The sequence below is a fragment of the Poecilia reticulata genome, chromosome 17 (assembly GCF_904066995.2).
Source record: "Poecilia reticulata chromosome 17, P_reticulata-male-v2, whole genome shotgun sequence".
Classification (NCBI taxonomy): Eukaryota; Metazoa; Chordata; class Actinopteri; order Cyprinodontiformes; family Poeciliidae; genus Poecilia; species Poecilia reticulata.
Window position 1 is genome coordinate 7,336,435 of NC_088846.1, and position 26,774 is coordinate 7,363,208.

The following is a 26,774-nucleotide window of genomic DNA, read 5'->3' on the forward strand; positions in this document are numbered from 1 at the left end:
TATCCTCTTTATTTCCAACACTTTTATTTTAATCCTGGAACTGAATTTCAGGTTCTTTTTTAACATCTGAACTTTTTAATTCAGATTTCAATAAAAATTTTTTACCTCCAAGTGACCCTAATGTTTTTTTAGTAGGAGTGCCCCAACCCTGAACTACAGAAGACGATTAGGGCCACTGAGAAAAAATAAAAAAGCTGACTTTTTTTCCTCAGAATTCTTTTTAATTTCAGAAGATTAATGTCTGAAATCTGAGGGAAAAAAAGTCAGATTTTTTTTCCCCACTGGTCCTAATTCTTTTTACCAATCCTATTAATAGTATATGAATTATAAATAAAAGTGAGATTCAGACCAGGAAACCAACTATCTTAATTGAGTGCTGCCATACCTAGTATAATATTGTGAAGTGGTCTATCATCCAGAAATTATTCCAAAAGCACATTAATGGCTACAAAAAGTATATTTTTTCTCTGCCACAAGCTATCTCCTCCCCAACCTCTACTGTATTGAACACACACACCTGCTTGAGTGTGACACCTGGCTGGGTGAAAACACTGAAGAAAAGAAGCGGGTCCTGATCACATCCATTGGTCTTCAAGTCTGGAGCATCCCAGCTGTCCTGGCAACTTCGGGGTCGACAATCAGGACTCTAGAAAACATCCTACCAAACTCCAAGACTCTCAGACTTCAAGACTGATCCTGCTTGTCATGAAGGTTCCAGATAAACTAGTCTTGACCCATCTCAGTTCATGAGTGAAAACTGCTCCTGACCCTCTTCAGTTAGCCCACCAACTGCATGCAGGGGTGGATGATACTGTCATCTACTTACCAAGTTTCACCTGGGAAGTGGTGGAGGCACAGAGAGACAGGATCACGATGTGTGTGACAAGCTCCTTGGGACGGGTGACGGTGCTGCCACTGACTGCTGGGTTGCTGATTACCTGTCAGACAGGGCTCAGTGTGTTTGGCTGAGGAACACCGTGTCTGGTGTAACATGAGTGCCACGGGGAACTGCTGTTTCTGTTCTGTCTTTACACCTCTGACTTTAAGTACTGATGGACATGAGTCATTGTACAGATAGATGGGTGGGACACAATCTGCAGTATTCCTCTCCTCACTGTGGACAAGACTTAGAAGATGGCAGTCCGTTTGGCAGAGTAAAACATCCTCTGACTAACTTCATCACTTCCTCGACTAGAAAGGTCATGGATGTTGGATTGGAGGACCAGCACTCATGTCATGTTATTCACAATGATAGAGTGTACCGACTTTACTCCCTGAAATCACAGGTTTTTGACATGTTCAGCAAAGATCTTCTATCAGTCTGTAGCATCAGCCTTCTTCTCCAGTGTAGTGGTCTGTATGGGAGTGAGAGCAGCTGTGCCCTGTTTGCTAGCAGATGCTACAAACTCAAGCAGTAAGTCCTTGGACTGAGCCTGGGGACATTTGAGTGAATCAGGAACAAAATGGCGTGGCAGGAAATTGCTTAAAAAACAGCTAATGAAGAGTAATTCTCCAAAGAATTAGTACAGACAAAGGTTATACTAAACATTGGACCATCACCCCAAACTTTTATCTCGTCTTAATGGTCCAGACTTGATCGTCTGCATGTTGCACATTGAACACAGTTTGGCTGTGTTCCTTAACTCGTGAGTCAATGTTGAATACTTCAAAGAAATTGTGTGACTAAACGTCTTAACTGACCAAAACAAATGGCAATTAAGATTAAATTAGCTTAATAGGTGTTGGACGGCGGCGCCTCAGTTGGTAGGGACTCATCCTATATGGAATGTGTCCTTCTTGGTCGTTGTTTTCTTGGGCAAGATACTTCACTCGCCTTGCCTGTTAGTGGTGATCAGAGGGCCCAGTGGTACTGATTAAATGCCAGCCTCTGTCACTCTTCCAGGTAAGTCGTGGCTACAATGTAGCGTCACACTATCAGTGTATGAATGATTGTAGTGTGAAATGCTTTGAGCCTTTGGTCTTAGTCAAGTCCTATAAAAGAGCAGGTCATTTAGCAGTTTTTATTCAAGAAAGAGGTGTTCAAAGACGTTCAATGATTGGTGCTAAAAAGACTCTACGTACAATTATTGATTACTTGCTGAGATTTATTTGCAGCCAGTATCCATGAAACATGATCTCAACTCAAAAAGGATTAAACTTTCCTTACTTTGCTTCAGTAAAGTTAGTATATTGGCAAATTATTTTAAATTGTTTTTTTTTCTTTTTAGAGAGTAGACTTAGGCATGTTGGAATTTGTTTACTTACGGTTTCTGTGACTTATTTCAGGGACTTAAAGAGGCTGAACAACCTGATAAAGAAAGCTGGTTCTGGGTACGAATGTGGGACCTCTGGAGACGATGGTGCAAAGAAAGAATTCTTCATAAAATCAAGAAAATAATGGACAAGCCTGAGCATCCTCTTTTTGTGAGACTGTTATACAACAACATGGTGTCTTCAGTCAGAGGCTTCTTCAGAACCACTGTGCAGACTGTTAAAGGAGAGCTTTTCCTGCCCATAGACATTAGCATTATTATAAGTTACAATTTACTTTCTATGTAGGATTAATAAAGTATTGTTGAATTGAATTAAATTAACTTTTATGACATTACTCTTCATAAATTATAGTGATTGCAAAATTTCCCATTTCTGTTATTTTAAAATCTCAACTCAAATTGAGCTATATTATTCAGATTGAAAACCTTCTACTTGGTTATTGTTTTAACCTTTAATTTACACCTCTTATCTCTTTCTTAGTAATAAATTACTTACAACAGCAGATTAAAACGCCACAGCGAGATGTGTTTTTTCTTCTGTAAATTCATGTTTTGTTGATCTATTCCAGACCGATGGGAGGAGCAGCGTCAGCGTCAGAGCTCAACGTAACCGGATGTTGTCGATCCTTCTGTTGCGTTCACTGACAGTCGCCGCTAACACGTTTTCTAGTACTCTACACGTCTAGAACTTTCCTGTCAGAAACACAGTACAGGTCTGCGGGCGAAACCCATGGCAGCCGAACGGTAAATTAAACCCACTTATTTATTTCTCTTTGACTCAGTTTAATGCAACATTTCTCATTCATTTAACCGAATCCGGGTGTGTGATGTTTCCTTTAGCAGCTTCTCCGATAGCTTCATTGACGAAGATCCACAGAAAGCTCTGGAGGTAAACATTAGCATTTGTTTCAATCTATGGTTTAATTCTGCTGGTGAAGGTTGTTGGTTTAAAGTTAAAGTGATATGACTAGCTATTTTGTACAGCTATCCGAGACACTGCATGATAATGCACATTATGTTAGCTTTGGTTTAACTTTGCTAAGTTAGCTAATGTTTCCTGCTAGCACTACTTTGGAAGGCAGTAGAGGGCTGACAGAGATTTAAGAATAATTGTTGCATTTTATTTCGCCTCCTGTTTGCGTAATAACTTTGTATTCATTAGTTGCAGCTAAATACTTAAAGTTAGCATGCTAGTTAGCTGTGCACTCGTTCAGTATTGAGTTTAACTGAAAGTGAAAGCCAGTAGACGCGTTTCTGGTCGTTTCTGTAGCTACAGCATTTACTGACGCTTTCAGAGCTTAAAGCGATGTTAAGCTCCTAACGAAAGGCATGTTGGCAACATTTTTAAAACAATTACTTATTACAACAGTGATATTTCATATGATGTCAAAATCATTCGTGGACGCAGATACATCGTTACATTTGAGCAATTTATATCCCTCAATTCAGAGTAAAACCTGTAAAATGTTGTGACCCATTCACAACAATGTTTACTTTTATTTTTCCAGACCTTTCTATGAATTGTTTGCCTTTAAACCTTTAAATGGTTTTTGCATTTTCTAACCATTTAAAGGCAAATATCTAGTCAAGTATTGTGGCTTTCATTTGGTTTTGTTTGACCAAAGCGAAGAAAAAGTAGCTTTACAATCTAAACTAACATGACTGTCACGAATTTAGTCAGGACATTTTCTAAGGCTTTGCTTTTAAAAGAGTTTATAAGTTAACTCAGCGGGAGTTGAGGATTTTTCTTGCTCTTTCTTGCGTTTATAGTTTTTATTTCTGTACTCTGTCTCAAATGGAAACCACGTTACAATAAATTGTCTAATGGCCGCGTTGTTCCTTTCAGGCTCTTAATGAGGCTCTGCAAGGAGATTGCGACAATGCTGAGTGGTTCTGCCAGCGTGCCTATGCCCACATACTTCTGAAAAACTACAGCAGTAAGTCAAGTTCACCTTCACACAGGTGGAATCGAAATTACTCCACAGTCATAGTTAGCCACAAAATATGGTAAGCTACATTCTCACGTATTTATTTACAAAAATAAAGTCACGCACCATTTAGTATATTGAATATCATTTAGCTTTTGCTTGTTTTAGTGGTTTTATTAAAGTGCAAAATTTACAATTTCATTGAACAGTTTTTAAGTCAGCCACATTTTTTCTTTAATTTTACTGCTATGAGACCTTAAAAAGCACAAGAACTTTGATTCTGTTGCACACATTTCTGTAAATATATCGAATGAGCTCTTGATACCAATTTCTGACGAAATTTAAAAAGTCAGTGTAGTGTTGTAGCACAGCGAGGAACTTAATATACAGCAATGTAGCGTCTGATATTGACAAAATAGTTTTAGTTTGATTTATAGTATAATATCTCTGATTAGCCATTAGCTATCTACCTCTAGTCCTTGACTTCTCTACCAACTCAGATGGTAGAGAATTACATGGCAAATTCTGCCATATATTTGGCTGAAAAAGTGACCAGTTAGTGTTGAATAACCGCTTGACCTCGATGATTAACTTTTTTTTTTTTTTTTCCCCTTTTAGGTGCCGTTGATGATGCAAAGAAAGCCCAGCAGCTAAAACCCAGCTTACCGTTAGCCTTCATGCGAACAGGGTGCGTCCAATAAAACAACTGATGTTTGTGTGATTCACTTAGAGATAAAAATGAAACCAACCCTTTGCTCAGCAAACATTGTCAGAGAAACAACAATGTTTAATTCTTTTAAATCTCTGGAAGTATTGAGGTTGAGCAATGATGATTTAAGCCTCTTTTTTTTTTTTAAATCCAGCTCTCTAGGAATAGGGTCTTAAATTTAGTTTGTCGATAATATAACATGTAAACAATTTCTGTCTTTAGTCTGGACTTAATCCATGCCACTGAGTCTTCAGGTACATCTCAAAAAGTAGAATAATGAAAAAGTTCAATATTTTTATCACTCATTTCAGAAAGCAAACCTCATAAAACGTATTAATTGCACATGAGGTGAAGTATTTCAGGCCTGTGTTTCTTGTCATATTATTGTTTATGGCTAACTGATAACAAAAACTCCAAATTCAATGTATCAGAAAATTTGAACATCGTGAAAAAGTTAAATATTGGGACTTCCTGGTGTCAGTGTAAACTAATTAAGTTTCTTCAGCCTATAAATGGTGTCTGAGTACATAGAAATGAATTTTCAGTAGCCTGACTTTACATAATTGACATATTTATATTCAGTCCGACTTGTAATTTTGAGATTTTGTCATCTATAAGACACGATCAGCAAAATTACAGAAATAAAGGCTTGAAATTTCAATCTATGTTAGATTTTCGCTTTCTAAAATGAAGGATAACAAATACAAAACATTAAGCTATTCAAACTTAAAGTTTGACCCAGTCAAACTTGTCATGTAGCTAAGAAGCTTCTTTTGTTAAAGAAGACTTCCATACGCAGATTTTACAGAAGACGGCACGCTCTCAAAGTTATTACTGAGAATTTATTTATTTTTTCTTGTTTTCATCCAGAATTGGAGAGTACCACCTGAAAAACTACGAGTCGGCACATTCGGCTTTCACTCAGGGTCAGCAGCTGGACGGTGAGTTCAGTCCACTTCTGCTTTCTGCTTATGCAGACTCCACTTAAAGCCACCCGCTGTCTTTCATTGCCTCTGCGAATGTTTATGGTTGTTTTATATGTATACATATTTGTTGCTGTGTCAGGGCACAGAAACCCCACTGGCTTGCTCTTACTGAATGTTTTGTATATATGCTGCTGGATTCTCCAAGCACGTGAGAAAGAATGTGAATCTGTTGTTGCGAAGATTTGTTAATTTACTGCTGCTTATGGGCAGATGTGGGAAATCTCAAAAGTGTCGGTACCCAGTTTGTCTTTCGAACTGTGTCCTTGAGTCCAGACTGTTGTGGCTGATTTCATCACAACTTTTAATGCAGATTAATGCATTTTTATTTAAATGTGTTGAAACTGATGGGTAATACTATTACAGGCTGAACTTGCTGCACTAAGAATGAAGACTGCGACATAAATACCACAATAAAAGTCTTATTACTTTCATAAGAAGTGAGGCTATTAAATAAGTTGATTTGACAACTGCCTATAAATAATTTGTGAGAGAAATTACAGTCTGTACCCTGAACACACCATCACTCAGAATACACACTGAGGATACTGTAAGCTTTTTTTTATTATTATTAACTTGATCAATGTTTATGCTTGAGGCTCTTATTGTGAAGGTCTGTGAAAGGTTGTCTCTTTTCATCTGACTTGAACATCTGAGATGTTTTGCAGACTCCTCCTTTATTAATCAAAGCATATGTCCCCAAGTTTTTTGATGTTAAGTTAAAAAGAAAAATTGCCTCAGTGCTCAGCTGGTTTATCCATTTGTAATCTGAAAATAGTTTGAGTTGGTTTGATTCATTTAATGAATAGCAGGGGAAAAAATCTGATATGACCCAGAAGCTGAGCTAATTTTTCTTTTAACTCTATAGCTAACTTTGAAAACATTTAGCGCACTTAGCTTCCCCTGTCTGAATTTTTCCAGATCTATTCTAAAGCGCTAATTAACTTGGTTGTTTTGTCCACTTCCAGTTGAAAAAAGCTTGACATCTGTGTTGAAGTTTTGGTTTTAAAATTCTCCAAGTAGTTAGATGTTTATGTTCATGCTCTTATTTTTATGCAGTGTGGCAAACAACTTTTATTTTGAATCCACAATGCATTGCAAAAATCTACCGATGTTCTGCGTGCATTCTGACCGAAGCCCTACAGCGGTCAATAAAGCTAAATCGGTAACAGAGTTGGCAACAAACCTGAAACCATGAGGGAACGTTCTGTTCCAAAGAATCACTTCCTGAAGCACAACTGCTCAGATGACCAGTAGCACATTTACCCTGTTACCCACCATGTGGCAATGACAATATGCATTACCTCAGGGTAATGGATTATGTATTACCTTGTGATGATATATATAGTCAAGGTAATACATGTTGTCATTGCCACATGGTGGGTATCAACATGGTTAATACTTTAGCATTACCTTCTACTAAATGCTCTGTAGGTAGAGCGCTGTAGCATTAGCTTCCTCTATATACCATGTTGGTACAGCGTTTAGCATTAGCTTCCACTAAAAACCATGTTGTTGTTTAGCTTCCCCAAATAATATGTTGATATAGTGCTTTAGCATTAGCTTCCACTAAATTCCATGTTGGTATACTGCTTTAGCATTAGTGGATCTAATGTTTATGGTTGGTGCTTTAAGGTAAGACTAGCTTTTTAGGTAACAGTATTCACCAACACTACATGAATGAAAGATAAATAGTTATTATCATTGGCTAAGATAAGCATGTTAAGATAATTATCTTCCATAACAACAATATTAATATTGGCTCAAATGTTCATACTGATGCATCCCCAGATGAAACACATTCATTTTCAAAGATTATGAGAGATATTGCTCACAGTCTGGTTTTCTGTTCTTCACCAGAAACCTCAGCAGCCTGATTTCCTCAGTTTTCTCCAGAGTTGGCTTATATAATTGATAAGCTTAGTGGAACTTACTAAAGGTTTGCAAGTTGGAGATGATGTGTTTCATATTTCATAACGACTTAGTGCAGCAATAGCTTTGATGCCATTAATTCTGACAACGTTCTAACTCTTTGTATTTGGTTTTGCTAACTAAAAGGCTATGAGGAAGAATGAAATGTAGTCTTAGTTTTAAAGCTTTTTTTATTATTCAACTGCATTGTTTTATATTCCAAATTTAATTGAAACAGATATTGTAAAACTTGTCCAAAATGCTTTTGTTTTTTTACTATTTTAATGAAAAAGATTAGAGTTGAGGCTTATGGTTAAAAAGAAGTAGATCACACAGAAATAAAACGATTTCTAAAGTTGGATCCTAACTTTGACATAAAATAACTCTTTTTGATGTCTCAGTGTTTACATATTACTAGTTCATAAAGACTACATTTAAATCTGATGAGCTGCACATTGAAGTTTACATATGAGAGTCACTTTAATGAGCTGCCCACACATCGTTGCTTAGATTCAAGCTTTCTCTTAAAGTGTCTTTATATAACTCATAATTGCAGTTAATGTGAACTCTTTCTTCTTCATCGTGTGTTTAGATGCTTCACATTTACTTTACGCCTGTTTGATTTCAGTCATGTTCATCTGCTTCCCCTGAATGTTTCCCTGTGAAAGTCGGACCACACTGAGACCAGCGTTCAGTGGGTTCGCCATGTGAAAATAACAGTAGATGTTCACTGGACGAATCTTCTCGCTTTTTAAAAGCTGCATTATTGTTACGTTGCTTTCGGAGTTTGTGTCCGAAACAAGAACTGTTGTCTCTTTCAAAATGAAAATGGAGGAGAAAAAAAAAAAAAACAGCTTTCATAATTTATAAAACTTGCTAATGAGACAGATGGAGCGAGACGACGGATGGAGCGAGACGGTCAGGGTCTTACCAGGGTGCAGACAGCAGGAGACCCAGCAGCATTGGGAAGGAAGGAAGCACAACCAAAGTTGCAATGAGCTGTAGAATCTCTAATATCACAAAAAGAGACAAACACATTGATTCTGACTTTCTTCAAAAGATAAGTAAAGAGAGAAAAGTGATTATATTAAGTACCTGTACTCCATAACACACCTCTGAGCACTAAGGGTGCATTCACACCAGCCTTGTTTAGTCCACTTAACCTAGAAAATAAAGTTTGTTGAGGTGTGAATGCGCAATCAAACTCTGATGTGTAAAAACTGCTTCTTTACTAGTTCTTGGTGCAGCGCCGCCACAAGTTAGAGGGTTTTACTAAGGATTTGATTCTGTTGACACAATCAGTGTGAGAGAGAATTGTACCAGCTGAAAATGTAACAAATGTTACAAATTGTGGTCCAGACTGAGGATACTGGAGGTGCTTTAGACTGGAAAACACCCACATCTCTAACACTGACAGAGGGGAAACTTAATGACTGAGCCTGCGTTATATGGGGTGATAAAAGGTGGACCAAGGTGGTCAATAGTCTCTGGATGTTGGGATAATATAAGTCACATTACTACCAAAAGTACTCGTGCTACTGTCTTGCCTTTGTGTCTTTTGTGTCCTGTTGCAAATTTTAGGTTCACCTTAGAATTAGAAAAGCATAGAAGTCAGCAATTTATGGAGCGGCCAGATCTAGATTTTGTGATTTATGAATATATAAAATGGAGCTTCAAAGTTTCCCTCAAAGTATAGTATATATCGTATAGTATCTTTGTATTTTTAGCCATTGATCTTGTTTACCTAAGCAAAGGCTTAAAATTCAGCCTCTGTCCTCTTTGGCTGATATTTGACCGACAGACCGGCCCACCGGGTCATTTCTGCACATTTGCAGTTAACAGTAGTCACCCCACTTTTGCCAACTTAGCGACTTTTTTTATCATATTTAGCTAAATTTAAGACAAAAGAAAAATCTGTATCGGCCAAAATCAGAATCACAGATTGTCGATTTTTCTTAAAAATTGGTATTCGGCGATTGGGCAGAAAACTGCAATCGATGCACTCCTACTAAGAAATGTATAAGGAGGGAAAACATTTAAAACTCAGTTTTTTTTGTTTTGTTTTGTTTTGTTTGCAGATTCTGACAAATCATTTGAAGTCTGGATAAAACGATGCGAGGAGATGATGGGGAGTAAGTAGCTCTCACTTATCAGTAAAATTTACATTGTGCTTACATCTGACATTTTATTAGTGTCCACTTTAAATGCACTTGGCAGCGATGAAATGTAAAATGCCCCGCCACATCGGGTGTTTGTAAGCAGGATTCTGCCGAGGTTTACTCCCTGTAAATTAGGCCGCATGTTGTGTTCGCCGCTGCTGTCGAACACGAAACTAAACTGTGCAGTCGGAGAGTGGATCAGCTTATCTGATCAAACAAACGAGCGCGCACATATGCAGGGGATCCGCTCCGTGTGCTCCCCCCCCATGTTGGAGGCAGCGCCACTTTGTCCAATGAAAGCTTCATGCCTCGTCGGGGCTGCCGTCGATGCTGCGGCCCTCCGGATTATCTCCAGTAAACAGGAGCACGGGTTTTGACAAACACTCTTCACACCCGCATGCACATGTACACTCCCCCCGCACCTCCCGAGAGCACCGTGATTTATCAGAGTTCACGCTACTGATGTTCGAAAGCCTCCGGTGAGACGCAAACCCTTTACACAAACCCGCGCACACAGAGAGAGAGAAAGGCAAGCAGAGCCGCAGCTACTCACGCACACACCGTAAGCAGGTGTTTCTCCAAGCGACGGCATGTTTACCACAAGCTAACACATATGGCACGCGGTTATTCTGTCACATGTGGCACAGAGAGTGTCAGAGTTCACACAAGTTCTGCCTCCCTTCTAAAAGCTCCCCCACAGGCCCCGCTTTGCCTCCCATTTCAAGCTCGACCTCATTAAGGCGACATTACCGCACCGCCTATCATCTCATCCCGCTCTCTCCGCACGCACGCGTGTGCTACCCGGTGAAGCCGGTGAATAATGCATGACGGCACGCTGTGTAAACGGCGTGTGCGACCTCGCTTTGGCTCACGGGACTTTTAATGGGCGTAGATGGACCAGTAAACAAAACTGGTGGAGAGGATGGGTGAGGGTGGAGGCGCCTCTGTTTGCCGCCACTCACCCACGGTGTCGGAGCCGAGTATTTAAATATGTTTTTAGAGGCTTTGTCGTATTAAAACACTAAAAGAGGATTTAGTTGTTTATATTGTTGTTTTTTCTCTCTCCTCTCCACAGCTCAGACACAAAACGGCAGCGATGCCATGGTGAGTTTCTCTGTGGAGCCACTTGGGGGCAGTGTTGCTCTCAGCATCAGATGGACTGTTTTGGCTTTGAAGAAGGAGTAAAAGAAAGAAGCTTGTTGTTCTTTTTTGTGTGTTTTTCTTTATCCTCACTTGTCTTTATTGTTTCATGATTGTGTTTTTGTCTTTCTTCCTCTCTAATTATCCTCCCGACTTGGGGCAGACATCAGCTGCTCCACCTGTGAAGTAAGTGCGCTGTCAGTATACCTTACCTCGGCCTCTTTTGATGCGTTTTTGCTGTTTATCTCCCCATTGTGCAAACCCTCTGCTCTCCATTACATACTTATCGTGTCACAAAGACGTAGGCATGTGGAACGTCTTGTAATATGGTGTTGAATATTAAAATGACAAAGACGGAATGATGAGAATCAAATTAGTCCCTTGTAGAGATGTGTGAATGTGTTGGCACCGTTGCTTGCTACCCTCTTTTATTGCAGAAGCGTAGCTGAAAGTTTGAGAAAAATCCAACGTCTGAGTACATTTTTTATAAAATAACAGCTCGTAGCAAAACCACTGGTGGCAGGATTATTGGCACCCCTGCTGGTGGTACGATGCGCAACGCTCTTGTGCCAGCAGGACAGAAATTTGACCAGTTTTCCTTTTGACAGCAGATTTTTATTTTTTATTTTTTTTTACTAAATTCTTATCAATTCAGTCATTTTTGTTTTAGTCAAAGTTTTGGACGACTAATTTCTACTAGTTCTGAGATCTTAACATAATTTAATGCAAATTTAGTCGACTACTATTTGATATCTCTGATGAATTAATTTATTGGGCTCTCTCTTACATTTCCAGGGGGGAAATGTTTCTCTTTTTAGCTCGATGTAAACATTTTCTTATTATGGAGCTGAATTTAAGTTTTAATTTGCAACATGCAGATATGGATAAACTTTTATTTGAAATGGCTTTCTTTGGATTTAGTTCTGAAACTAGAAATCCTGAACTCGTGCTTTTTAGGCACAGGTCACATCTGTCTTTGTTTCACAAATTCCCACCGACTGCCACAAGAACAGACTGGATTTCATCAGCTTTCGATGTTCTGCTCTCTTTGTTTGTTTGTTTGTTTAAGGAAATATGAGTCATTTTGGTCATTCTCCATAAATCTTTACTTGCCGTCTGTCTAGTTTTCATCAGGGCAGCTCACAAAAAATGTTCATCAAGAAGTGAGCCATTTGTTTGCAGCTCACTTAACAGGTTTTCTTTAGGATTTACAGCGATGTCGATGAACGATTGTTGATTTTGTGTCATTTAAGTCATTACCGTCTTGATTTGACACAATGTCAGCCATTTTTCAGCATCCTGGTGGTCAGAGTCAACCAGGTATTTATTTGAGATTTCCTGGGATTTCAGAGACGTCATGATTAATCAACTAGCCCCGCCTTACTTAGTGGAGGCTAAAGGTTGCTTTTCCATGTCTTCAGTTTGTTCCACTTGGAACATGTGTTGAAAAAGTTGCCTGCCAAACATCCAATTGGTATTTAGATGGTGTGTGATGGTTGCTATGTCGACTTAGTGATATCCAACGTTGCCACTTCTTTGCTGCTGTTTTCCAACAGTGAGCTTTGGAGTCTCTGTTTAATCTAATTTACCATCCTGCTCACTGTGTCTGGCGTTGACATAAATATTAGTCCTCCTACAGGCTCTGCTGCAAAGACACAAAATCTCACCAAGTATTTTTCATCTTGTTTCCAGAGCAAATATTTTAGTGCACTTGAAATGAGACAAAACTAACAAGGAACTTTTCAGCAAGATACAGAAACTTGATTTAATTCAACAATTCCTTGAAATTGATGGAAAAGGTACTAGCTCCACTTAAGAAGGCACCGAGACACTTCTTTTTGTCTTCCGATATCTGTGGTTTAGTATCGGCAGATAACAAACGGTGCTGAATTGACTTAAAACATTTCTTTTTTTTTTTTTAAAACGTGGACAAATAAATGTACCGAATTATAAATTAATCTGATAACTTTGCACTAGCAAACTTAAATACACCAAAAGCTTCACAATCTTGGTCAAACGTGTCAAAACAACACAACTTTAATTTGTTCAGCCGGTGTAAATAATAAAGAAACTGAAGTTGATGAAAACAATACTTTGACCACTTTGGTCAAGCATGCAAAAAATAAACTGCAACAAACTTTCTGCCTTTATGAAAGGGTCACATTGTAACCGATACCTAATCTAGATTCTTCAATACTGGGAGCGATACAGATATTATTATCAGATCGGTGCACCTCTAGTTCAACTGACAGATCATTTAACTTTTAACATGGGAAAAATGTCTTGTGTAAGTGAAATAATCTGCTATTGGATTCAGTACTTCTTATCAATACTAAGGAAATATTTACTTAAAATGAGCTCCAATATTTTGCTAAAAAGTTACTTGTAAGTTAGTTTTGCCTTATTTCGAGTGTACTAAGCTTTTGTGTTTTTGCAGTTCAGTAGCAGCCAGAGGCTTAAAATTGGGCTTCTGAGTCACATTTAAACCCATGGAAACCGGAAGATTGGATTATGCACCAAAGGTTCAAAGTAAAATATAAATAAACAATGCTTTTCTTGCATTTATTCTGCCACTTGTGGTTTTGTTGAACTCCATAATTCCATAAAGCATGTTCACTGAATCAATGCACTCAAATGAAAGATTGGATTTTTTGACATTTATCAGCGTAAGATGAAACTTCTGCCATAAACACTGAATTTATTTCAGGTTTTTATTTTATTTTATTTTATTTTTATTTTTATTTGTACCGGTACTAGTCTTGGTGTTGTCTGTCTCTTCCAGGCACGACTGGTACCAAACAGACTCACAAGTCATCGTCACGGTGATGGCCAAGAACGTTCCCAAGGACGGCGTCTGTGTCAGCTTCTCAGAAAGAGAGGTACGGAAGCTCACCGGCGCGGAGGCCGGAAAAGTCTGCCTTTCTCTCTGCGTGTGCGGAACAAAGACAGGTTATCTTCTGGAGTGTTTCCTCAAGGGGGCCCATTAGATGGGTCTCACATACACACACACACACAGATGCAGACACCCACGTACACACACACACTCCTCCCCACAGACCCAAACATGCCTCCAGTGGTGCCTTGTTAACATTGCCCCCAAAGTACAGATCTAAGAACAATTTACCCTCCCTAGCTTCTCCAACCCTCCTAATTGTCTGTAGATGGGAAGCATAACTGATCTCGGATCAGCTGCGGAGCCCTTCAGGGACAAGCGCTCCTTTCTTTGACTTTTTCTCTTTTCGTTTCAGTCTTTCCAGCCGTCTCTCTGAGGGGTAACTGCAGGGCACCCCAGGGAGTGGCTTTGTCTTTCCTAATAGAATAACAAACCGAGTTTACCCCGTTTCAAAAGAGAGAGTTAACTTCCCCCCTCACTCGTTAAGCTCCCTTTGTGGCGCCGAGTAAAGATAAGTTCATATATTTTTTACTAGGTCAGTATATACAAAAGAAATTAAAGATGAAAGGAGGTGGTTCCACTTATTTTCCCCGCGCGACCGAGCGCACGGCGGCTGTGTACCTACAGACGGCACGGAAATTCAGCTAGAAATGAATATTAAAGCTGTGATTTCTATTTTTTTTTTTTTTCTGGAATTGCCCAAAAGCAACTTTTATCTCACTTTCCAAGCTCTTATTTCCATTGAAGTTCTTCTGTTCATTGGTTCCAGATAGGAAGTAGGGACTTTTAGGAAAACATTAGTTGTGGACCTGAGACTTGGGCACATATTGACTTATCGTGATATTAATGCAGAGTCTATAACAAAGCGGCTCGCTTTTCTAAGCGTTTAGCAACAAAGTCGTGTCCCTTTGAACAGGCAGCGCAGCCACAGTGTTGGTGAATGACAGGCCGGCCCCCATCACCCCCTCCGCCCCCTCGCTGGTCATCAGAGTGTAGCTGAAGGGGACAGGACGAGGTCTCCAGACGATCACAGCAGCCACATCACATGAAAATTCTCACAGCCTCACTGACGCCTTCGCTCCCGCCGTCTTTGTTGTTTTACACGTTCTCTGAGAGCTGCAGTCAAATCAAATCACAATGTTTCTCCAACAGTTTCATCACGGGGGAATATTTATTTATTTCATTTAGGGCTGCATCGATTAATCGTGATTAATTGAATTAACTGTGATTAATTGTGATGAGTTGATTATTGAAATAATTGTCAACTGATTTAGAAATAGATTAATCGACACCTGGAGTATACAGAATCAAAAAAGGCAATTTGCTAAAAAAAAAAAAAAAAAAAACAACATATTCGAAGCAATAATTAAGCCAAAACTGTACAAGAAAATTTGGCAGTGTTGGCTTCACCTAGTTCAAATTCAGTAAAGGAATGCCGTGTCAATAAGATATTTACGTTTTTATTTACTTTCTTGTTAATTTGCATCTTTCAATGTGTTTTAATAATATGTAAAACTGCTGAAGTGGTTAAATGGAAAAATCTGTAGACTGTTAGTTTTTTTTGTTTTTTTGTTTAATCCAGTTAATCGATTATGTCGAATTAACTGATCATTAAAATAGTGGTTAGTTGCAGCCCTGGTCTCATTTAATAGTAACTCTCTTGTTGTTGCAGCATCTCTTCACCCGCACTTTTAGAGTTAACTAGTTGGTTGCTGATGAATTCTTCCAGATATAATATCTAAAATCTGTTTTTCTTTTCTGCAGCTTTCTGCACAGATACAGATGGTGTCCGGCGAGGATTGTGACCTCCACTTCGACCTCCTGCACCCGATCGTACCGCAGCAGAGCACCTTCAAGATCCTCTCCACCAAGGTAGCACTTCCAGGGTAGCTAAACACACCTGCCACGAGAAACTCTTATACAAAAATCACGGTTTCGTAACACAGTCTGCTCGCATCTAATTCATTTTTGTTTGTTGGAATTGTCATCCCTTACTGTACTTGTTACCTGAAATATGTAATCAGATTACAGTGAGTGAGGCGTTACTTCTACCAGCTACGTGTTGTCCTGTCACATGCAGCCTCAATCAAATGCATCACAGAATGAGGCTGTAACATGACAAAGGTGAAAAAGTTCAACACTTTTGGAAAGGCCTTGAAGATTTTTTTTGTAAATTTGATGTGAGAATGTCTTTTTTTTTGTTTGTTTTCCTTTTATTTCTTAAAGTGCACACGACCCCTGTTGTGCCAAACTGTCACCTGCCAACCCAAAGACACATGGAGGTTTTGTAGTGTGCCGGAGAACAAAGAGGAAAATAACAGCCCACTTTTGTTATTTATTTTATTTTTTTCTGGGTCAGAGTGACCACAGCCAGGCGACATTTATACACGACATGATGAAAAGGCTTCTGACCGAGCAAAGTGCAAATATGACGCGTTGCTGGATCAGAACGGTGACGTCGCATCGGCGGTATTTAGAGAAGCAAATAAAAGTTCCAAAAAAAACTACGCTTGCACCGATTCACACAAAAGTGAGGAATTTCTCCAATTAATCGGATCTTTCATTTCTTTTTCCTGTGACCTTTCATTGTGTTTTATTTTTCTGTGACATGTTTAATTCCTTTGTCGGGTAAAACAACGCTAAAGCGGGAAAAGAGCATGCTGATTTGAGTTTAAGCTGCTTACTGGGACCAGGGCTGATAATTACTGGTGCTGCTGCGCTGAGATCAGCTTCTTAATCTCTTCAATAAATTAAAGCAGAATAAAGTAGGCTTTCCCTACCTTTAATTCCTTAATGCTGCTGAAGCTTTCTGAAGCTAGAGTGGAAACGGGGAAATCCACTCTCACTGTATACAGTTCTGCTCCTGTGCAGACATCAGTGAAGGTGCAAATCCATCCTCCCTCACACCCTTACACACACAAACACACACACACTAGTATAATTTACCCGCTGAAAGTTCCTCTGCTCTCTTTAAGGTGATTACTGACCTAATGAGGAGGATGGCTACTTTTTTTTTTTTCTTTAACTGTGTGCTAATTGGTGTGTATTACAGATGTGGGCTAATGAATGTGCTGATTCAGGATTTATACCACTGGCAGGTTTTAGCCCCACAGATCAAGAAGCAGATTTTATCCAGCTTTTTTTCTTTAATCATCAAGGCTGTGAATGTTGGATCCCCCCCCTCTACCAAGGCATTGATCTGCCCAACCCAGCAACATGGAGCTCTACTCTCTACTACAGAATCTTCCTCAACTGTGTGTGTGTGTGTTTTTTTTAAAAGACATTCCCCTCCCACATACAGATTTGCTTCTTTTGGTGTTTTCATGCATGGTAATCCAGTAGACTTGGTTTGATTCGAGACCAAAGTTGAATTTTAGCAAAAAAATTTGCTAATTTTTCAGATGGTTCGGTTTGCTTTCACACTGTCAAACAAGCCAAACCTTTTGAATAACCTGCTCACCTTCTCACCTGTGGTGGCGCTGCACCAAGAACCACTGAAGGAAACGACACCAAAACCTCTGAAGAAGAAACTGACTGAAACTTTAACGGTTGTGGGATCTTTTATTTGTGGATAGTAGTGGACTACAGGCTATTTCTCCTGCTCGCGTTTGTTTTGGTTCCGTTGGTTGCCCTGTTTCGTCTGCTGTAATCGAACTTTGTTTGCCTGTTACGTCCTGTTTTTTGGGGGGAGGTGTTGATGTGTAACTGAACTTTGGTGTGGACAAAAAAAGTGAACAAACCTAAGTGTCTCTGGTGCAGTTTGAATGCAGTATGAAAGGAAGCGAACCGGAGACTGCTCCAAAAGTGTGAAGTGGACAATAACATGGTGCATTCTGGGTAAATACAACCAAAACAAACACGCGAGCCTATTGCTAGCAGGAAAAAAGGATCGTAGTCTTTTTGCCAAAGACAATTAAGGAAGTCCTACAACCACTAAAATCTGACTCTACACCATTTTTATGTTTACATTTCGCGAAGAAGGAAGTTGCGGTCGTGTTCTGAAAGTTTTCGTGTCGTTTCTTTCAGTGGTTCTTGGTGCAGCGCCACCACAGGTGAGGAGGTAAGCAGGTTTTCAAAGGGTTTGGATCGTTTGACGGAGTGCAGCATGAAAGAGAACCGCATCAGCTGAAAATGTAACAAATGTTGCAACTTTGACCCCTAAACAAACAGTCTTCCGGACTATCAGGAGTGAAAACACCCTAAAAATGGCCTCAGTGGGAGAGTTAAAAGGAGAAAACTACTTCTGACTTAAGACGAAACAAAGACTTCTCTCACATTTACCCCCAAAAATACCTTGAAGACTCTTCCAGACTTTTAGGAAAACATTATTTGGAGTCATTAAACTAAAGTGAAACATTTGGGAAGATGTGTCTCATTCCATTATATTGAAGAAATAACCTTAAGCAAACAGAGTTAGCAACCTTCCAATACGAGTGAATTAGAGCAATTCCGCACAGGAGAGTGAACCACAGCTTCTCTGGAAAGACTAAAGATTCTTTGCCAGTTTTTGTAAACGCTCAATATCAGCTGCTGCTGCCAATAACGGCGCAGCTAATATTGACTTTGGGAGGTAATTGGTTCTTAACAAACTCCTCATTTGTAAGCTAAATTTTTACAAAAGCTCTTTAAACTGTTGATGCCGTGAAAGATCTTATTAAAAGAAGAAAGAGCTAAAAGCAGGATCTTGAAGGAGCCAAATGTGTCTGTGTATATATATATATATATATATATATATATATATATATGTATGTTTTTTTACAGCACCACTGTGAAACTACTGGGAAACTTCAGCTAAAAGTTCACGAGAATATTCTACTCATTTTGACACAATTATCAAACTGAAATCCCACACCAAGTCATACGGAGGAGAGGAAAAAGCTAATTTCTCGCGAAAGCATAATGTTACGGACTATATTAAGACAGACGACCTTTATGAGAAATGAAAAAGGGATTTGTCTGAGATACACAAACCACCTACATAAAGGAAAGTGAGTGCATCAGATCTTCCTTTGAAATGGTTGATTATGATGAGAAAACGGGTAAATCAAGTCGTGTGTGTGTGATTTTCTTTTTTCTTTTTTTAAATATAATTGTCAAAGCAGTGACGTTGAAGCTTTGTGTGACTTATCGACTTTAGCGTCGTTCTCCATCCGAGCAGCATGAGCATCAGCCGTAGAGGCGTTTTGTTTTGCAGATCACAAGCCTTTGAAGCCTTTTTTGCTTCACAGTGAATTTGCAGCAACTCATTACTGATGCAATAAGACAGAAAACCCCTGTCCTAATTTGTCCATAAAATGGACTCGGAGATGTCAGAGATATGTTCAAGTCTATATATATTAGTTTTTTTTACTGTTGTTATTCGTCAAGTCAGTTTCTCACAGAAACTGTGGCGGTGGAGGGGAGAGAAAATGGGAGAACTAGCTTCCGATACGGAGCGAGCCTTTAAGATGCGGGGCGGCTTGCACTAATGCGACGCTTTGTGTGGTTAAACACGCCAGGTCTGCATCTAACTCGTCTCGTGCTCGATTGGAGCGGTGCTACCCAGCAGACGGGAATGGGTGACTAAGACTCTGTGAACCCCCGCAGGCCACACCGCTGACCTGTAAACATCAAATCACTTCCCAGCGAACAGATTCCTCCCCCCCGGCGTAACGCCGCCAGGCAGTCACACGCCGGACGGCACGACGCGTCTGCAAACATCAGGGGGAAATCAATCGCTGTTCGTTTAGTGCTTTCTAAAACTTCTCCTCATTAGAGAGAGAGCTTCACTTGATGTGGTCATGTGTTCATCGAAATCCACGAATCCAGCCGAGGATTGAGAATTACACTTGGATGCACCATGCCGAGGGAAAATCTTTCAGCGGATTTCTATGCAGTTTGCTGCAAAGGTATCAGATTTCCCGTTGCAGCAATCTTGATCTTTACTTCTCCAAGGCTTCGAAAGTTTCTTTTTTTTTTTCTTCCTTTATTTTCCGTTCCACACACTTTCCCTCCAGTCCTATTACCACACGCCAGGTAATAGGCGTGTGGTAATACACCTATTACCACACGCAGTAGTAGTAATAGGTTGTAATAGTTCAGAGGATGACTCTACAAATAAAAAAAAGATCAAGGAGAGTTGAAAGGTATCTGAAAGTTGTGGTTTAAGAAATAGAAAAACCTTTTGCTGAGTCAGTCGAAACAAATGTACATTGTTTTTTATTTTTATTATTTCTCTTATTGCCTCAGATTCTATTTTCTCATCTCATGTTTGAAGAGGCGAAAACACCCGAGTATCTAAAGCCGAGGATACATCATTTCAAGTTTCAACAGTGTTAAAAAAGTTCATGGTTTCAGCAGATTTTTGTGTGATTACAAAAAATTCTATTTAGTTTATTTATGTAGCACCAATTCACAACAACAACAAAAAAATCATCACTTTACTTAAGTCACACATACATTCCAGTTGATCCTAGTTATCAATCAGCGCATTGTAACATTATGCTTTCGCTTGAGTTGTCATCGACTTTACATACTGAACATGCATGTAGCGACAGTGGAGAGGAAAAACCTCAGCAGAACCAGAACCGGGCTCAGTGCAAGTGGCCAACAGGGGGCGGGGGGTTTGAGAGGACAGAGCGGATACACAGAAAGAAACGGATGAACCGATTATCAGTTATTTTTCAAGTTCATGGAAAGTGAAACGGTTAAAAGGAGAAGAGGCAGAACGATTAGTTGTTCCCTAATCCAGGAAGTCAAACAGAACATCAGACCAGGGGCACCTTCTATGGAGAGGATAAAACATGAAGTTAGCAGTCAAAATGACAACAAATAATGGATATTGGAGAGTAGTAGTAGAAGAACATGATGCAGAACATGGTAAGGGAATCACTCACTCGCAAAAATGTCACACCACGGTCGACTGATTCCTCTCCGGACGATACGGCAGAACCGTATGAAATGTCAAACCGTTTGAAGCCGACTGAATTCAACCAACTCTTGCACAAATTCTTACGAGGACAGTTTACACACCAGTTGGTGGCGTTAGAGCACCAAATTATTTGTTTTACTTCTGCCAGCAAAAACGAAGAAAGTCTTAAGAAGAAGAACGGAGGGAAAAAGAAAACAAACATGGCCGATAAATGGGCTCTGTTTTCCATGTGTTCGCAGTTGGTTTGTTTTGCTCGGCTGCGACGGAGGTCGGGTCAGGTCTGTACCTCTCTCACACCAACTGCACTATTTTGTGCCAACGTATCTGTCAAAAAATATATATTTAGTGTAGAGCAGACCATTGGATGGATGATGGTTTAAAGCGCTCTGTGAGGAGCAGAGTCCGAAAGCAGAAAGGAGATTCTCCTTTCTTTCTCACAGAATTATAAATAAGAATTGTCTATAATTTGTGTTGTGCTTCCTCAGCTCTAGATGCACCACACGAGATGTAAAAGAAAGCATGCCCTAACTAACAGAAGAATTATTACTGAAAATCTGTTGGGTTTTTTTACCCTACAAGTCAAAACCCAGGGATGATGCAAGTCCTACAACTTGGTTCTGTTGCAATCAGTCCATTGATCTGACTCTGGATTCAGGTCAGAGCACATTTCCATCTTTGTCAGTAGAATTTTATATCTGTTATGAGAAATTAGAGTAAATTAAGTCGTCTGCTAGATGTAGGAATCATACCGTCACCTCTTGAGCTTTGGAGCCTTTATAGGACGGCTGAATAGCTCAGAGTTATGCGGCTCAATATGCATTTTTCAGGAAATAATCAGGTTGTGAACAAAAATTTAAAATCTGCTGGTGTTCAGAGAAAAAGGAATGTCTGAATGAAGTCTGGGTCCTTGGAACTTAATTGCTAGTGATACAACAGAGAGGCGGATTGAACTCATTCCTCAACACGTATCTTAGGTCATCATAAGGAGATGCTGTTAAATATGATTAAGTCAGTTATGTACAATTGTTACTTTTTTTTTACTTTAAACAAAATGCATAATCTGATCAAGTCAATAATTAGCAAAACAACCACATTTGACACCGAGCCAATCATTTAGGGTTTTGGCTGCTCGTCAGCTCAGTCCTCTCATACATCAACGGCTGCACCCTCTTATGTGTCTAGACAGCAATATTAATATTTTTATATGTATTTTTTTATTTCTTCCAATCTGTCTTTGGGGGGGGGGAAATAAATCCCTTCCTGAATCCTGGTTGTACTTTTCTAAATTTTTATGTTTACAGCAGAAAGCTATTTCTATTTCTGTGTCATACTTTTATTATTTTCAAAACCTGTGCATTGTTTTTTTTTAACCGGTGTCAAAATCTTGTTCTTGATTCAGAAATGCACAAAATACCAAAAAGCAGGAACGCAGATAAAAACTCCAACTCTTTACCACCCAGGAGTGCCGGTATTCATCACCATGACTACCCTATACTTCCCATGAAGATATATTATTTCATATTGACAGCTTGTAAAATCTCACTTCTCCTATAGATGTTTGATCGAGTTATACACTTTGATAGTTGGACATTGTGAACTTGGTTGAAGTGAACGCTACGCCGCTGTATCTGCGGTGCAGTTCTAGTCCTAACATACAGGCTGAAAGCATTTCTGATAGTTCAGTCTGACAGCAACCCCACCGGAGGAGCGAAAGGGCGAGGCGGCCCTTCGAACTCAAAAGCACATACTGAATGTGAGGACGTAGCAAATAATAATACATTTTTTAAAAAAAGTAGAAGCTGTAAAGAAATTTGAAGCAGAGCGTTGCGTAACCCGACGTCTATATACCGTGGTGCTCTCTATCGGCTGTGGCTGACCTGCACAGAAGCTGGCCCATCTCAAAAAAATAAAAAATCACTTCTTTTTCACTCATTTCCTCACTTTTCCATGGCAACAGCAGACACTGCATACCAGAGGTGCACGTGGGTTGCAGCTTAAACAAGGGCTCAGTCTTAGAGAGGCTGCAGCTGAGGATGGACTTAGACTCCTTCTATTTAGTTTGCTCCCTCGCCCGTCTTTCTATATTTTGTCAATTCCCTGCACGCCCACAGTCATGGCAGCACAGCTCCGGTCACTCCTTATGTTTCTGGCTTATTTAAACACCTACAGACTCTGCTTCGAAACCGTTTTTTTATTTTTTTATTTTTTTATTTCTTCTCTCCCTGGACTGTTTGTTCACAGGTCCAGTGGGCTCCTCAGGCGCACCTTCCCCCCTCACACTCACCCAAACACATAGAATATCACTTGCAGGTAATTGCAGCATTCACACTCCTCAACCTTCACCTCATATAGGTGGAGCGCCATAGACCCCGACTAACCGCGAAGCTTTCTTCATGTGTGTCTCATTCAACATTTTTGGTGCCCCGTGCGAAGCAGCTGGGGAGTGGGGGGAGGACAAAAACACTGAAATGAACAACGGCATCCGCAAGTCGAGTTTCCCTAGATTGGCATGCATCCCTAATGAGCCCTTTAAAAAATAAATAAATAAAAGAAGAAGAAGAAAAAAATAGAAAGCATCGCCCTCAGAGCTGTTGAGTCTCAACCAGTGTCTGACTGTAACAGGCTGCCCTGCACTGTGTTTACGCTTCATCTCCTCGCTGTCTTTAAAGACAATTTAGCAGGGGGAAGCTAAGCTGGGCTTCAGAGTACACAACACACACACACGCGGACGCACACACACACACACTCACACGCATACACACGCATGAATGAATGCAGAAGAAGAGCTGTAATCTTTCAACACACTTGTGCTATTTAAAGTATTTTCTTTTTGTGTGTGTGTGTGTGTGTGTGTGTGTGTGCGCGTGTGTGTGACGGTGTCGTCTGTGGCACATTATCATCAGTGTGACCTCCTCCCGTCCTCCCATCACAACAAACATCCCAACCACAGGGGTCACCGCGACAACGGGGAGCCAATTACACACCAGTGTGTTTGATCAGAACAGACGGCTGATGCACTCACACACACACACGGATATAAAAACGCACGTGCACACACTCGTTCTACTCCGAAATCATCTCTTTCCTGCAAATAACTAAAGTGCCGTCTCCCCGCTTTAATTTACACGCCTGTCAGTGTCTAAGAATGTTGATGTGTTTTTTTTTTTTCGTGTTTTTTTCCAGGGAGATTGTTTGAAATCTTCCAACATCTGGGGGGGAAAAAAGAGGTTAAAGATGTTGGATGAAGAGTTATGTTAGAAACTCGGTGGGGAAGATGCTTATAAACGCATGTGACAAGTGACACGGGTCCCTTCTGTAAATAGCCTGTATCTCTGTGGGTGTGTGTGTGTGTGTGTTGCGTTGCATAGTCCAGCCCCTGGGGTCCTGTGGGTGGTGGCCCCCCGATTGTGGCTGTGCTGTCACATCCCTTTAAGGACTGTCGCCTCGCCTGTCACACACACACAGAGAGTTACACACGTGCACGCTGCTCGGCCTGCCACGTCCCTTGAAAAGCAGGAAACTTGGATGTGGCAGGAGATTAATGTTGTATGGCCCAGGAGCATGCATGGCGGCGCACACGCCTCCACGCAGCCGGAGTCGCGGCTTGACTCCTGCCCAACTTAAAGCATCCTAAATATTTAGGGAAGAGAAACGGCACCAGTTGGTTGTTTCAATGTGAAAAACACATTTTTTTTTTTAAACGACAAAAAAAAATCTATGTTGTTGCAAGTGCGAGAATTTTGAGCACTGCTTGAAATATCTATTACACCACGTTCGTATGTGAGGAATGAAATCCGGATTTTTTTCCTCCGTTCTAAAGTTCTTAAAACAACGTAAGATGAGATGGGAACCAAAGTGCCGTCTCAGGCGGATGCTGCGTCTGTCGAAAGCTTTAATGAATGTTTGATTTCCCGTGTGAAGCTGCTTCAAAACCCCAAGATTAGCTTGAGTTAGCTTCTCAAACACATACTGCTTTCAACAGAGATGGCTCCTGTCAGATTACTCTTTGGATTGATTACAACTTGTTTTATTGGTTTTGATTCTTTTTCTTTTCATTGTAGAAACAGCAATGTTTAATTCAAGCAGTTAAAAAAATAAATCACAGCAATGCTTTTTAATGGGGAAATTAATCAAAGTTCAGTCTGTGCAGTCAGTGACCAATCACTGCAGCTCGGCTGAATTTCGACCAATCTCCTTAGCCCCATTCTGATGCAACTTCCTGTCTCGCATTGTTTCTTGAAAACTAAACTTTTAAGATAAAAGCATAGACATTACAGGGTTCCCCCCAGTGTATAATAAGCCTGGCAGACCACCAGGCTGTACCTACACCCCCACCAGGCTAAACATCGTTTGTGTGTTTATAACATACACCAGTAACAGTGATGGCAATGAAGGGTTATAGAGTCTCTTTGATCATTTTTACATTTTTTTTAACTCACCCATAACCACTGCCTCTTTACCAGTCTGCATGGTAACAACTTCAGCGAATAAAATCAACTAGTCAAAGAAATGTATATTTATTTTAATAGTATATTTTTATCTTTGCCTTTGCTTTGTAGTTTGTGTTTACGTATTAACAGTGTCTTCCATATCGCTCTGTAGATTTGAACACAGTTAAGTTGAATGACCAACTTTGGCAACTCAGGACATGATTGCGTTTTAATTAAATGAGTATTTCAAGAAGGCACTTGAAATGGTTATTTGCACTACAAGAGTTAATATTAGGAAGGTTATTTGCAACTTTGACTGCAACGTTTTGAAAAAGGTGTTGTAAACATAAGTAGTTTTAGGCCACAACAATCAATAAAAAAAAACAAAAAAGCATGGCAACATCCCGCAGGAACTGATCTACTGTGACGAGTAGTTCTGAAACGCAACCAGTGAATGAGACGGCAACCTCGGCTATTCAAATTTTAATCTGAATATATATCAAAGTTGAAGCTCAATGTTTAATTTTTTAGTTCTAAATTAGTCTCTCCAGAAGTAGCAACCTCTTGCTCCTCATTAAATGATTGATAATGAAATAACACCTCATTAAAAACCAGATTTAGCTCTGTAGCCTAAACGCTACATGAATGCATATTTAATGCCTAAACTTACAGGCCTCCACTGCCCTGCCCTCAAGTTTTTTTCCCCCACATCAGCAATTAAAGTTGTGGATCTGTCATTTATTGGTTAAAAAAAAAAAAGCGGCTGATGTTGATTTGGAGATTTTGACGCGGCTGTGCCGCTAGCTGGGCCCGCTGCTAAAAATACTTATTGCTGAGCTCAAAGGTTTCCAACCAAGTCGTTCCAAGGCTCAGTGTGTTTGCCAGAGTTATGAACAATATTTCGATGCATTAGAGTCGTGTGGGATGACAGCAGTCATTTTATGTACCAGTCAAGCCCTCCGATGTTACCAGGGAAACCAGGATATATATGACTTGTGAAGAAGTCGAGGCATTAATTGAGAAACTTGAAGCTAAAAATGTTACTCTGAACGATTTTCCATGTCTATATCACTGTTTTTGTTTTTAAGCTAAATATGAGGTCCTATTTGCATTAATCCTTTTAAATCAAATATCCCATTTAACAATTTCACAAACCATATTCCCTGTAAAGTGATTACTTGAGCGGATCCGGGGGTCCGTCTCGGTTGATGTTCCGTTTTTAGCCCCTGTGTGGAGCAGAAAGTGATGACGCGTACCAAAGCAGTCTATCGGCGTACAGCCACCTCGCGCACGCTAGCTCATCACCTCTAACAGCGATCGCACCGCCCGGTTCCCTCCTCGGCCCCCCCAGCATCATCTGCCTCCACCCTCATAAATGAATCATCATGTCGCCCAGCAGAGCAGAAATGTTCCTTAATTGCATCGACATCACCGGATC

At 40.0% G+C, this 26,774-nt stretch overlaps 1 protein-coding gene across 2 annotated transcripts in view; it reads left to right on the forward strand.

Annotated features, from left to right (window-relative positions):
• Positions 1 to 2,862: 2,862 nt before the first annotated feature.
• sugt1 (SGT1 homolog, MIS12 kinetochore complex assembly cochaperone) overlaps positions 2,863 to 26,774 on the forward strand; it is a 31,990-nt gene continuing 8,078 nt past the window's right edge. The window contains exons 1-10 of one of the 2 annotated variants that reach the window (XM_008433085.3): positions 2,863 to 3,017; positions 3,114 to 3,162; positions 4,120 to 4,210; positions 4,820 to 4,889; positions 5,781 to 5,851; positions 9,883 to 9,936; positions 11,039 to 11,067; positions 11,267 to 11,289; positions 13,886 to 13,982; positions 15,761 to 15,868. In XM_008433085.3, the coding sequence (XP_008431307.1) occupies positions 3,004 to 3,017; positions 3,114 to 3,162; positions 4,120 to 4,210; positions 4,820 to 4,889; positions 5,781 to 5,851; positions 9,883 to 9,936; positions 11,039 to 11,067; positions 11,267 to 11,289; positions 13,886 to 13,982; positions 15,761 to 15,868 (606 nt within the window). In that variant the 5' untranslated portion in view covers positions 2,863 to 3,003. The remainder of the gene's footprint in view (positions 3,018 to 3,113; positions 3,163 to 4,119; positions 4,211 to 4,819; positions 4,890 to 5,780; positions 5,852 to 9,882; positions 9,937 to 11,038; positions 11,068 to 11,266; positions 11,290 to 13,885; positions 13,983 to 15,760; positions 15,869 to 26,774) is intronic. The other variant, XM_008433086.3, reaches the window with a different exon arrangement.